The sequence below is a fragment of the Protopterus annectens genome, chromosome 16.part0, assembly GCF_019279795.1.
Source record: "Protopterus annectens isolate FY-2018-M chromosome 16.part0, PAN1.0, whole genome shotgun sequence".
Taxonomy (NCBI): Eukaryota; Metazoa; Chordata; order Ceratodontiformes; family Protopteridae; genus Protopterus; species Protopterus annectens.
In genome coordinates, this window is record NC_056750.1 from 565,437,825 (window position 1) to 565,451,630 (window position 13,806).

At 37.8% G+C, this 13,806-nt stretch overlaps 1 protein-coding gene across 1 annotated transcript in view; it reads right to left on the bottom strand.

Annotated features, from left to right (window-relative positions):
* Positions 1-352: 352 nt before the first annotated feature.
* Positions 353-13,806, bottom strand: part of FUBP3 (far upstream element binding protein 3) — a 1,726,332-nt gene continuing 1,712,878 nt past the window's right edge. The window contains exon 18 of the mRNA XM_044058146.1: positions 353-3,271. Within this exon, the coding sequence (XP_043914081.1) occupies positions 3,266-3,271 (6 nt within the window). The 3' untranslated portion in view covers positions 353-3,265. The remainder of the gene's footprint in view (positions 3,272-13,806) is intronic.

Here is a 13,806-nt window from a genome sequence, read left to right on the forward strand (position 1 = left end):
ATGAAACAATCTCCTTATACCAAACGTATTGCTGAAGGATTACAGTTACCTCATTGGTTAACTTGCAATTAAACAATTTGTAAAATTAAAATATTTCAACAATCCCTCAGTTGCTAAAATGTAAAACTTCCTAAGCACACTTGAAAAACCATCTTGGGCAAGAAAACTCAAAGCAGTGCACGTGACCATCACTTTTACAGCTGTTCATAAAATGTAGGAAATAGTTTCATTAATTGTGTTTTGCTGCTAAACCACTAAGAGCAACATATGGTTAAGTTCTTATCTTAGCTACACTGTCTACCTGCGTTGCAACAAAATATATCAAACATTTATTAAAAAAGACATTCTTCAATTATACTTAGCCCACAAAAGACCTTGTGGTCACTTTTATTATACAGAGTGTAAAATGCAGGTGTAAGTAAAATAAAAAGAATACATCTTTTCAACATGCTTAACAGTATTCAATCGCATTTTCAGTTAGACATTTTAAGCATTAGAAACAAATTTTCAGTACATTTCAAAACGGAATGTCCTGCAACAAAACAAAACAGAAAAAAAGGAAAGAAAAAAATCAGGTCAATAAAAACACACAAAGGCCTACATTTCTGCCAGTTTTAATACACCGTTATCTGTACACGAAACACTAAATTAAACATTTTGAACTTATAGCATTCCTTTTTGTTGAATCAAATTAATTCTTTTATATACTTCAGTTAATACTAAGTTCATTTTTCTATGTAACTGGACATATATTAGAGAACACCAAGGAAACAGAAAGAAACAAAACAAAAAAATAATAAAAAAGTCATTAGCTTTTGGACTAGCTTCAATGTCCACAGTGTCTATTAGGGATGTACCAAATAACAGCGAATTCATTAAATATTAAAAATAACAGTACTTTTATTATACTACACAGGTAGGTTCTCATTAAGCTTGGAAGTCTTAGATATGAAAACTACAGGCACAGAAAAAATCAGTGTTGTCAAAAGGCATGTTACTAATAAAGTTTACATCAAAAATATGTCTTTGTGTTCACTTAAAAACTGTAATATACCGAGAAAAAACATTTCAAATATTTACTGTCAAGCTACATACTTATAAAACATATTAACAGTCCCCCAGCTTCCCACTACTATAATCACAAGACTGATTTGACAAATAATCCTGCTCCAAGTTGAAAACAAAGGAAAAAAAAAGGACATGGCTAGGGTGCATAAAATGGGGTCTCTCTGTGAGAACAACTCAAAAAAACAAAACATTCAACACTCAACATACTGTTCTTTAAATGGTTCCATGAAAGCAAACAAATACTGCTATAAAGCTGTCTTTCAAGTCCATTTGGTTTTTGAGCTACTCTGAGTATGGCATATGACTGTAGTGTGAGGAATACTTGCAAGACAGCGAGGGCACTTCGATAGCTGAAAAAGAGAACTGCGTGGCTCGATGGTTCTTAATGTAACACTGACAACCACCCTTAGCCGTGGAAGAGACTCTCAAAACAAATATCCCCTCCCTTAAAATTTTGCAGTGAAGGGGAACAGTCGCTAGAATACATTTACATACCAGTAATTAGTACATTCAGGACTGAGCAAACCAGTTACAGAGGAATCCACAAAAAAGAAAAAAGTGGAGTGCCGGGTTTGAACAGACAAAATAAATGAATAAGTGCAACCATAAAACATTTATTTTACTTCGAGATTTCAATTTTCTTTCCAGAAGTAAAGAAGTTTTACTTGGTAATGAAATAAAGACAAAAGGCACTCTTTCTTTTTGTCTCTTGTCACTGCCAGGTAAAAGAGGCTGCAAAAGTAGGGCCACAAATTCATCAATAGTAAACATGGTACCTTGCCCCCGTTTATACCTCAACAACGACCTCTTCAAAACTGAACAAAAAAATCAAATCTCTGATATGATACAACACAAGATTTTTTTTACAGGGAAAACTCTGTTCTGACTTAAGTATACAGAGAACACCAACATCAAAATACACAAAATAACCCCCAAATGCAGTTATTCTTATACATCACTGAGAATTTTCACAAACACTTAATTTACAAAGCAACAGTGAAATATTTTACACACTGGCATTTTTATAAAAAATGTCACTTACATGTAACCCACAAATTATAGATTTATATCCTGATTTTATATACTTTCTGCACTGTTTATAAAACTGGACAGTTCACCACCTCCCTCAGTTTTACCAGTCCTACCCCCAGCCTTGTTTATTGGTCATCTTTACTTCATTCCATTAGGAAGTGGGAAATAATGGTGCAAAAAAAGTGTCACAAAAGTGACAAAAAACTGTCCTTCATAAAGAACACAGCAGTACTTAATTAACAAAAAATTAATAAATCTTGTTCATGGCTAGAGGTTCAGCCAGGCACGAATGCACACAGTACCACATTTCATTCCCATTTCCCACCATGCAATTCTGAGAACCAAAAGGACAGGCTTGGTATAAAATACCTGCATACATTCACACCATGCACACAGGCTCTATCCCTCCCCAAACTACAGCACCACTACTCTGAAGCCAGCACAAGCAGTAAGTACTCTTCACTTACTGATGCGTGAAGAGAAAATAAACACTTCTAATTCAGATTCCCCTATGCTATATATTTTCACTGTACAAATGTGGCAAAGCTGTGCTGACAACAGATGAATCTCAGATTCAATATGTGGGAACTGAGGTCTAGCAGCTGAGGTATCTTTTGGGCTTGTCACTAGATCATGAGAATTTACACCCAAAAGCTCTTAAAAGAGTGATAAAACCAAGAAATCTAGTCACAACGCCAACCTAAAAGAAAGCATTCAACAAACATCTTAGAACAGTTCAATATTATTAAAAACTTTTTAAACACAACCTAAGACTTCCAAGCCTTACTCATTACTCTTTGCAGCAGAAAACGAGAGAAAAATATATTATATATATTTATGTATAATCGCACAGATGTTGAAATGTCACCGCTCCAGGGTGAGATTCGGCGCTCAAGTTCTCTTGCTGTGCCAAAAAAGGATCCTGGAGTTTATCAGTGTGAAAATAAAAAATTACCAGCATGTCCACAAGTTTAGTACATTAATTAATAAATTGTTCCTGATTCTTAGAAAAGTTTGTTTGCTTTTATAATAGATCATTCTACAACTAGTGTTTCACGGATAAACGTATAAGTCTTCATCAAAATGCTGCAAATCTAGAAACCTCTGTTAAAAAAAGGTTTTTCTTCCATTACGATTCCAAAAACTTAACGAGGACACCATTCTACTATTCCTGTTGAGAAATAGAGAGAGAGAGAGAGAGAGAGAGGAACCATCACTATTTGTTTCAACACATCTTCAGAGTATCACAACTGAAAACCAGTGCCTAGATCAGTGGAGGTTGTAAACTGTTCAGTTTAACACAACTGCATTTCCATAATGTGCCATCAAAAAAGGCTGCAAATTACAAAAATGAAAGTTATGGATACTTACCATAACAACTGACTGTGTGACAAGAGATCCATTTGCACTAACTTGGGGGACGTAAGTTCTGCTCAGTGCTTGACATTTTCCCAAGATGACAACTCTCACCCATATCCTAACAACACACAATTCCCTTGCTGCTCCTTTCAAGTTCTGAACCAAGAAAAAAATGAACTGACCACTAGAGAAAATTATAAATAAACCACAAAAAATAGGGTGGTCGGAGGGAGGGCTACTTACTGTACAGGACCTTTTTCTCACAGACTGAGCATTACAGTACATACCCATAAATTTTGTATCCGAGTTAACTCTCTTGCTCTACAGGACCACACTCAACTGCTGCGGCCTCTAACCTAGACAATGTCCAGCTTGCAGTGCTTTGCAAAACTATTCTTGGATGAACACAGTATTGTTACAAAAAAGGTACAAGTGCAGAGACAGCTCTGGCAGAATTTGCTCCTTGAAATAAATGCTTGAAACTCTGAAATGGTAAAGGTGTACAACTTTTTCAAATTAGCGAAAATCTTGCTCTATTGTGCATAAGGGTATCCAGCCCTGAAATCAGCTTAGATCCCCTTGCAACTTGTCACAAAAACGCTGTTGGGTGGGTTGATACATAGGTATCAGTAGATGTCAAGAGGCTTCCTGGACCATCTAATATCCATCCAGCTTCCTAGGAACAAAGTAGCTGAGAATCAGGCATGAGGAATGTCAACTTAAAAGCAGGACATGTATGGCCTGGGTTCAACCATGTCTAAAAGGTCCAAGTAACTTTTTTTGTTACAAAGATACATTTGAAGTATCAGTTAAAGTGTTCACATAAACTTTAAGATGCCAACAAGAGAAACATCCTCAAGGGGCAGGTTGGCATGTGAAGATGATCTTCCTGATGAGGAACTGGGAGAACAATAAGCCCAGTGCCTCTTTCCTAAATGGAAAAGAAGGCTTCTTCACTACAGGGGGCTGCACTGCTGCTGGGCTTTTCGTCTGGTTAAGCCATATCATTCTCCTCTGCAAATCTTTTGAAATCAAAGGCCAACTGATGCACTAGCCAAGTAGGACTGATGCCAGGGACTCGGGCACTGGGTCTTGCTTTGCCAACAAATGGCAATCCCTCTCTAGAGAGAGGCCTATCAATACGATCAAACAGACCCCTGCCCTTGACCACTGTCTGTAAGTATGCTTGGAATATATGAAAAGTAATTACACCCACCAAAACACTAGATCTATAGGAATATGCCCATTCTTGGTAACTGGCAAGATTAATGGCACATACATTAGAAACACTCAACTATCCACACTTTCCCAGGCTTCTACGTACCCCTCATCTCATAATGCACTCTCCAGAGAACAGTTTGGCTGCACTAAGAAAAAAGATAAAGATTAACTCACTAACCTCAGAGTACCTTCTCACAGCGCCTCTGTGTTTACCTCCGAGTGCACTGTGAGAAGATTGGAATTGTATGCACTTACAGCAGAGTCCCTTCCACAAGCGCATCTAACTTTACAGCCAGATTGCATCTCCAATGTTAAAAAAATAAGTTGTAAAATACCCAAACTTTTTCACATACTATCTCAGCTTATTTTTAGTTGTGGAATTACATAGCGTTTTTAATTAAATTTTTTTAAGAAAAACGGCTGTATAGTCAAGTAATCTTAGTTAGCCGATTCTGTATGTTTTGCAAGGAGCGAGTGGTGGCAGCCAATCGGATTATTCATGTCAAGCTGACATTTGCATAACACCTCCACCTCCACCCCCCCCCCCCCAGTCTAACTTTTCTTTGATCTGTCCAAATAAATAGCTGGTTCAGCAGTAGCAATCCCCTTTCATTTTCTGATATTTTCAGACTTGAATGCTACTGGATCCTGCTATTTACTTGGACAGAACATTGATTTTTTTTTTTTTTTTTTTTTTACTGTGGAGTAAAATCGAAACTGCCACGATCTTGCAAGACAGCAGCCTAGAAGAAAATCAACCAAAGTACAGCTGCAGCCTGCAATGGACTCTTTTTATCAAGTAGAGGTGAGTTTGTCACTGGAAGTGCTATCTCGGGAGAAATGTGCCCTAAAATGCCTTGCAGTTGAGTTTTACATTTCTTCCGTATTTCATCGGGGGCGTACGATCTGCTTGATTAATGGCTGTGTAATTTGTACTGGTGTGTGTGTGTGTGTGTGTGTGTGTGTGTGTGTGTGTGTGTTGCGTTAGCAGAAGCCTGCGGCTGTCAGGTTTCATCGGCAGGTAGCAGTTGAAGAAGAGCCATTACAAAGGTGTTTTACTGCCCCTCTGCTTACTGTTAGGGACTGCTGATATCTGCTGCGTTTGCCCAGTTGCTATGTCTGGAAGGTTTCTAGCAATAGTCGCTTGAAGTTTATAGGTGTGGGCATCAGTTAACATTGTGATAAGAATTTGTACAATGCACAATAAGCAGATAGCTCTAAAGCTATGGCTGATGGAAATGATCCTTACCAAACCAGTGGTGAAAAGCAGCGACAAAGACATTATTAGGCCAAGATCCATTAAGCGGAGACTGTAAGATAAAAGCAGTTCGGCTTAGTGGTGTATAACAAGGAATTGTGAATGGCTGTTTAGCACTCGCAAACAAATTATATCCCTGTAGTTCATTAAAGTATCAAAGAACAGCAATGCATCTACCTTGCAAAGGAGTTACTAGGAAGTTTGTCACACCGATGGGGTGCAACAGTCCCAAAACTGTTTTGGCAACATGTCTTTTGCATTTTAGGGTTTTGGAGTTAAGTGGTAACGCTTAATGCATTGTGTGAGCAGGGGAGGAGTGGGGCAGTAGTTCACTAACTGATTTATAAATTCATTTTTCCGAGAAGCAGGCAGATTTAATTAGGTTTCCACTATAATGTATTCAAGGTGAAGTACTTAGATGAATGTCTAATATGTATGTGTTGCACTGCTTACAATATTTAGAAGCCGTGAAGAGGTATTATCCAAAGCTTAGTGTGGACTGCACCTACATATTGCAGCAAACCTGTCTAGTAACCAATATGATTAATTCAATATGCAGCATATCATAAGCTAGAAGGTGGTAGTGTTGTTGGATACTGAAGCCCATAATTTAGCCGTATTTTTTCAGTTTTTGATAACATTTTCTGCTATTTTGTAATGGTGGTCCACATAACAGAACAACAAGTGCAGTTTCACTTCTTGTTCTTGGAGTCAGAAGGCTATCCTTCAGCCTGCTTTTCTGAAACCCTAGCCCATTGTTCAGGAGCAGTAAGATTAAGTATCACACTTTATTATTTCCAACAGATGGGACATGATATCATCTCTATCACTGTGCAAACTATTGAAAGCTTGTTTTATATTTGGAGCAGAAGCATAGCTGGTTCAATCAGCACCCCTAGGTGGGTACTATGAACCAGCACGCCACTTCTTCAGTCAGTTCTTCGATTGAAGAGCCAAAAAAAAGCATTTCACTGCTTCACTGTAATAAGAAAGTCTCCTTATTTTAAGTGATCATCTTATTGCAGTTACCGCTTCCATTAAAGAGCAAAACAAAAAAAAAGAAATAAATTCATAAAATGGAAGTTCTTTTTACTGGCACACAAACCAAGTAACAGATGCATGACATGCCCCACTCCTGCTTGCCCCAGCGATTCAGGCCAGCAGACCTCCTTCAACATGTTTATCCCCTGACTGCCTGCAGACTGGTCAGTTCCCTTCAGCTATCTGGCCAGTGTTGTTCTTGAAGGTTGTGTGTCAGGGCTGGCACGTAAAAATCTACTGCCAATCATTAGCTCTATATATTCTTCTGAAGGAAATAATTCCTTTCACCTTTCAGAGCCTAGAGTATCATTTTCTCCATATCTGTTTATACATCAATCTAGACGTTTATGTCTTATTCAGTGTGACAATGCAGCACTTTCCCTTACATAACAACTGTGAAATTCTGTGTCATAATTTATAACAATAATATTCTACATTTACTCCTAATGTAGTTTTGTAGGGAATGAATGACCTCAATTTCCTGGAGACCTCACTCTGTGTTTGCTATTTATTATTGTTGAATTGGCAGATACACATTGAAATATAAAGTTCTTTGTTAGCAGAAACCTATTCAGTAGTTACGATATCTTGAATGTGAAATTATTCAGATGACTTTTACCTATGCAGAGATTGTGCATGTTTGGAAACTAGTTTACATTGTAAATCAAGATAAGAAGTACACAGGGCTGCTGGTGGTATCTTCCTGAGGAATGCTATGAACAAAGTTGGTTGTATAACTACTGAGAACGAGTCTAGCTGTATATATATTGTTTTGCTTTCCATAGCATCTCACATAAGCTTTATCTGTCAAAGAGCATAGAAGTGTATAGAGCAAAACATAACTTGTCTCTGGAATCCCAACCCTGTAACAGAACCTTGGCTTCCTCTATGCATTTTGGAGAGAGGGCCTTCACCCTGACTGGAATAGATTTATTGTGATTATAACAAAAGGTAATAGTCTTGGGCACCCATTTGGAAATTATCTGTTTTGACAGAGACTGTCCATTCTTACCATCACAAGAAATAAACAATTGCTCCAGATATTCTGAAAGATTTAGTTTTGCCTAGAAGTTACCCAGGTTATTAGTTGCTGACTAGTACCTGCATGGTGCTATGTTATATTTTGGGAATTTTTCTGGCCTTTGTCAGTAATGTGTGCAACTTAGGTGGGAGGAAGGGCTAAGTGTTATACTATTTTACTGAATTACTGTATTACATAACAGCTGCACAAGGTGATATAATGAGTACCTACTCAACAGGTTATGTGTAGCAATTATCACCTCTGTCTGAGCATGCATACCTTTGCAGTAATGAAAGGCAGGTCATTATCACCTTAGCAATAAGTCAGTTACAGTATAGCACTGAGTCATGATCACTTTTCAGGTAAAACTAACAGAAGCTGTCACTGTTATTCACATAAGTACAACTCGTTATCACATTGAATGCACAAGCCAGATTGTGTTTTTTTCTCTGCTTGTAGTCATTGCAAGCCACCATGTTGGCAACATACATACACTTTCTAAGTATGCTATTTATCCCTTCACTACTGAATTAATCAAATAAGCCACCACCTCAATTCAAAGAGAAATATCCTCATGCTCAAAATGGAAATAAAGCTTTCTAGTATTAGCAGGGGATGTAAGACTGCCAAATCATAAAACAGGACTTTATGACCATAAATCTGTTTAATTTACTGAACTGTAAAATATGCCTCCAAGCACCATCTTTCATGAATATTAGAAACCAATGCTACCCAAACCGGACTAATATATATATATATATATATATATATATATATATATATATATATAAAATCTACTGCCAATCATTAGCGGACCAGAGTTCCGTTGTTGCGACCCCTAACCGGGAAAAGCCGAAAGACAAAACAACAACATACATATATGTATATATATATATATATACACATATATGTATATGTATATATATATATATATATATATATATATATATATATATATATATATATATATATATATATATCTGTTTATCTGTATTCTCACGAGTAACATACAGATACAAGTATCCATTTTATTAATGTAGTTCATATCTTTGTGAATTAATGTAACTGAAGCACATATGGTGAAAGAGTTGAATGTCTCAAACTATCACTACATTGTGCTGCTCTCCTAGGTAAGCATGGGCTTGGGTGTGCCACTGTGATGTAATGTTTCCCTCCGGGAAACTTTTCACATGTTGCCTTGATGTAGCTCTCCACTCAGTCTCCCTATGTAGGTGAGGGTAGTAAATGTCTACAGGTCAGGACAGCAATTAGTGAGCTACTTCAGTCCCTCATCCCTTAGGTCCATTGCTGAATGGGCACATGTAAAGAGAAAAGGCAGAGGTAAGGCAGACTGCTGACACTGAAGGAGGTCATGAGACCATAGTGGTATCAGCAGTCTGAGTGGGCAGCCAGCAACAGCTATGGGACACTACAGATAACCAACATCTGGAGCCCCATGCCTGTCCTTCGCATATTAGTGGAGCGGCGGTCCTTACCCTGCATTTTCTCTTTACACGTGCTCTGGCTGTGCACCCTTGTCAGTGTCCACCCATGCTTTATTTCAGATAAGGTAAGACTGTCTTCTGTATCACCGCGGAAGATGTTCACCTGTCCAGAATGGATGGCATTCATCTAACTGAGGAGGGCATTGCATTGTTCTTGACCAACCTCCACAATGGCGTGAGGAGAGCCATGCAAGATTGCTAACATCCAGCTTGTGAGAAGAATGGGAAACACCCATGACCATGTCGGACCAATATAGTAAGTAAAACACTATTATGAAATGTGTTGTGTAAAATTCATTTCTCTGAGCTTGGCAAACGACTCTTATGGAAATTATGATTTTTTTTCATATTTTGGTAAATAACTTTGAAAGGGAGCATCTGAACATGCCAAGTAATATCTCATTTTGAAGACAGTATTGCTGGTTCTAACATGGTAAAAGAATTGTGCCTGTATGTTTGACACATGTGCAGATATCAAAGTTAGTTTCGGACGTAGGTTATGGAAATTATGATTTTTTTCATATTTTGCTAAATAACTTTGCAAGGGAGCATCTGAATGTGCTAAGTAATACGTCATTTTGAAAAGATTACTTATAGTTCTAACATGGTAAAAGAATTGGGCCTGTATGTTGTACACATGTGCAGACATCAATGTTCGTTTCGGACTTAGGGTATGGAAATTATGATTTGTTTTCATATTTTGGTAAATAACTTTGCAAGGGAGCATCTGAATGTGCTAAGTAATACCTCATTTTTAAGACAGTACTGACAGTTCTAACATGGTAAAATAATGGTGCCTGTATGTTGTACTCATGTGCAGATATCAAAGTTTGTTTCGGACTTAGGTTATGGAAATTATGATTTTTTTCATATTTTGGTAAATAACTTTGCAAGGGAGCATCTGAATGTGTTAAGTAATACCTCATTTTGAGAAAATTATTTACAGTTCTAACATGGTAAAAGAATGGTGCCTGTATGTTGTACTCATAGGTAGATATCAAGTTTGTTTGGAATTAGGTTATGGAAATTATGATTTTTTTTCATATTTTGGTAAATAACTTTGCAAGGGAGCATGTCAGTGTGCCAAGTAATACCTCAATTTGAAGACACTGTTACTTCTTACAACATGGTAAAAGAACTATGTCTGTGCACTATACACATGTACAGATATCACAGTTTGTTTAGTCTTGTACGATTATAAAAATTACACATTTACAATACTTTTCATTATTATGCCCATATCTTTGCAAGGGAGCATGGTGATCACACAAATGATGCATCATTTTGAAGCTGACATTCAGATGCACAACCTTTACAATGATATGTAGGCTCTGTCTGTTACAGGTGATGAGATATTATGCTTTATTTATCAATTATGAAAAATAATATAATCCTATTTCTGTGAATATCTCAAGAAAGGAACATCAAACAGTAATGGTTAAGGTATAATTTTAAAACTGACATACATATTAACAAATTACATTCAAATTGTATGGGTCTGCATGGTACATTGACCAAGATATTGTGCTTTGTTTTTCCAAAAAAGTAATAAATATGCACAATATCAGCATTCCTTGCCAAATATTTAATAATGACTTTGATATACACTATCAACATTTACACTGTTGGAAAGGTCAGTGTCTGCTGAACAACTTTCGCGTTTACATTTTTAGTCTAGCTCTTATAAAGAGTTATGAACATTTGTTTTCTGTATGGTTTTACAAATGGATTTTCTGAAAATGAGCTCAGGCTGCACTGTTGTTCCTATGGTGGAATTAAGCAGGCAGCTTTTCCTGAGCTGCTCCGGAGTGAATGAGTTAGGGACCTTCTTGGCCAAAGAAAGACTTTTTCTCAGAATATCTAATGGTAAGCAATTAACTTTTGTATTTAGAAAGAAATGGGCCATCCTCTGTAAGTAACAGCAGTGTGCTCCAATTCCTTCTACTTGATGGACTCATAGGAAAACATAACTTTCTAATGTTTTGTAAAGGTATTCTGTAAAACATGTATCCACTGCACAAGTATCACTCATGGATTGCATTTCTGAAAAAGGCTCTGACAGCAGCAGCTTACAGTACCAAAGGTAACATTTTATACAAACATGGAAGGGTAAGTTCAGAAACTTTATGGCACAGAGCCATGGAGGAAACAGAAATGAAAAACTGTCCCCCTTTATCTAAGGGTTTGCTCTATTCACACATCACTTCAAATGGCAGTGAATCCCTGTACCAAAGTAAGTTTTACCCAGGATTACAAAAAGCCAAGAAGAAAAAAAAGCAAATATAATGACTTAAATCTGAGAAAGCTGCAAGTCCAGACAAAGCTCAGACTGGTTCTAAGAGAAACTTTGCGAAAGACCAGAAGAGCATGAAGTAATAGCTAAAAATGCTTCTAAAGAAAGGAAAGTACACTTGTGTTGAGAACTAATCAGAGATGTAGATGTTATTGCTCAAGTTCATTCACTCCTGCATCCATCATTTATGGGACATCTAGCCTGTAGGTAGCTTGATGGATGGCCTGACTTCCAGAACTGTACTCTCCTCCGCAGAAGCTTTGGCTGAGTTTTTATCCACTGCCATACAAAGCCATTAGTGGTATAAGAAAGGTGACAGCTAGCATGCTTCCAAAGGAAAGGTAAGTATCCCTCTGGAGGGTTTTCCTGTCTGGTAGTCCTTTTCTTGTACTGTCTAGTCAAGTGAGACAGTGACAGAGAAAAAAGCTTTTGTAAAGGTTGAGTGCATTGCAAGAAACAAATTCCCCATAAAAATTTCCTCTCCTGCTGGCTTTTTTTTTTTTTTTTTTAACCTTGAGCAATGTGGTCATCCGTCTGTACTGTGCCAGTTTCACTCTACGGACAATCAAGAGAAAAGTAAAACTGTTTCAGTAGTGTGCAACTCAAAACACAGTCCTATCTAGTTCTACACTGCTTTGGCATTAGCCAAGACCTCCATGAGTCTACCACTGAAGTGAGAACACTTAGATATACATCATGGGGATAAACATCAGGAAACCAAACAGTCCATCAGATGCTGCTGATTTTCCTTTGATCCAGCAGCTCTGAACATGGTGAGGTGCTTTCATTACACAAATCTTTGGAGACTGCTTTTGCTGTGGCATCTACCCCTGGCTTTGTTGTTGTATGTATGTCCACCCAGACTGAAAACACTAACATAGTCAATGACAGGCCTTGCTCAGGGCTCTAGAATCAGACGTCTGCATTACTACAATTGGTGAGGATGGAATTTCCTTGGTACTGGTTTGTGAGGAAGTTTCAGGAGACAGAGTGGCAGTCTTGGCAGCTCACATGCACCCTGAGACCTCCAAAGTGCTTTTTTCTAAATCACTACTGCCTACGGCACCAAAAACCAAACTAGAGCCCACAAACTCCCTCCAAACTAAGTCAAGCGAAACTTTAGCACAATCCATTTCCCCAGGCTGCTGCTTAGGATGTTTTCCAGCTGGCTGAAGCTTTATGTTAAGTCCAATTAACCAGCATTGTAAATAGCTGAGGTGTCAGGGGCCTCTTTTATGAAAAGGGTGGAACTTCACATACAGGACTTAAACACCTCCGCAGGTGCAGGAGTTTGAGATGCAAACTATTGTGACCCTCCTTCCATGCTTTCATGCAGGTAACTTGCCACCAGTGGCTTATAACAATACCCAATAAGACTGACTACTACCTACCTTTTAATATGCTGCAGCTCATGGTTTATCAAACTGGCCGTTGTTATTTGAAAAGTGATGTTTCTCCCTCTGTGTTAAAGAAGGCCTTGGTGACACCCACCCTCAAGTCCACAGCTGACGAGGATGATCCCAATAATTACTGCCTGCTCTCCAACATTCAATTCATTATTACGATTAGTGAGAAAGTTCTTTCCTCATAGCATAATCTAAGATTATGATAATCAGTGCGGAATATACAATACATTTCAGGGCAGCACTGCTATGGCTATGAATGATATTTTCATTGCTGGAGTTCAATTTTTTTATGTTGTCCAAGGCCTCCATCTCTCTGCATCTTCTGATATGGTAAAACATAAAAATTTTCCTAGACTGCTGACAGATTTACTGTGGGTCTTCTGATATAGTCCAAGATTGCTTTGCCTCCTAACTTTCTGGGGGTATTCAATGGACAGTTTCAGTGTCCACTCTTCAAACATTTGATAACTACACAGGGACCAGATACACACAGTAATAAAGATGATTAATGGAAATTTATGTGATACTACAGAAGTAAGTAGGATATATTACTCTGCAGGTAACCTAATAAGAGATAAAGTCTTACCACAAAAATACAGAGC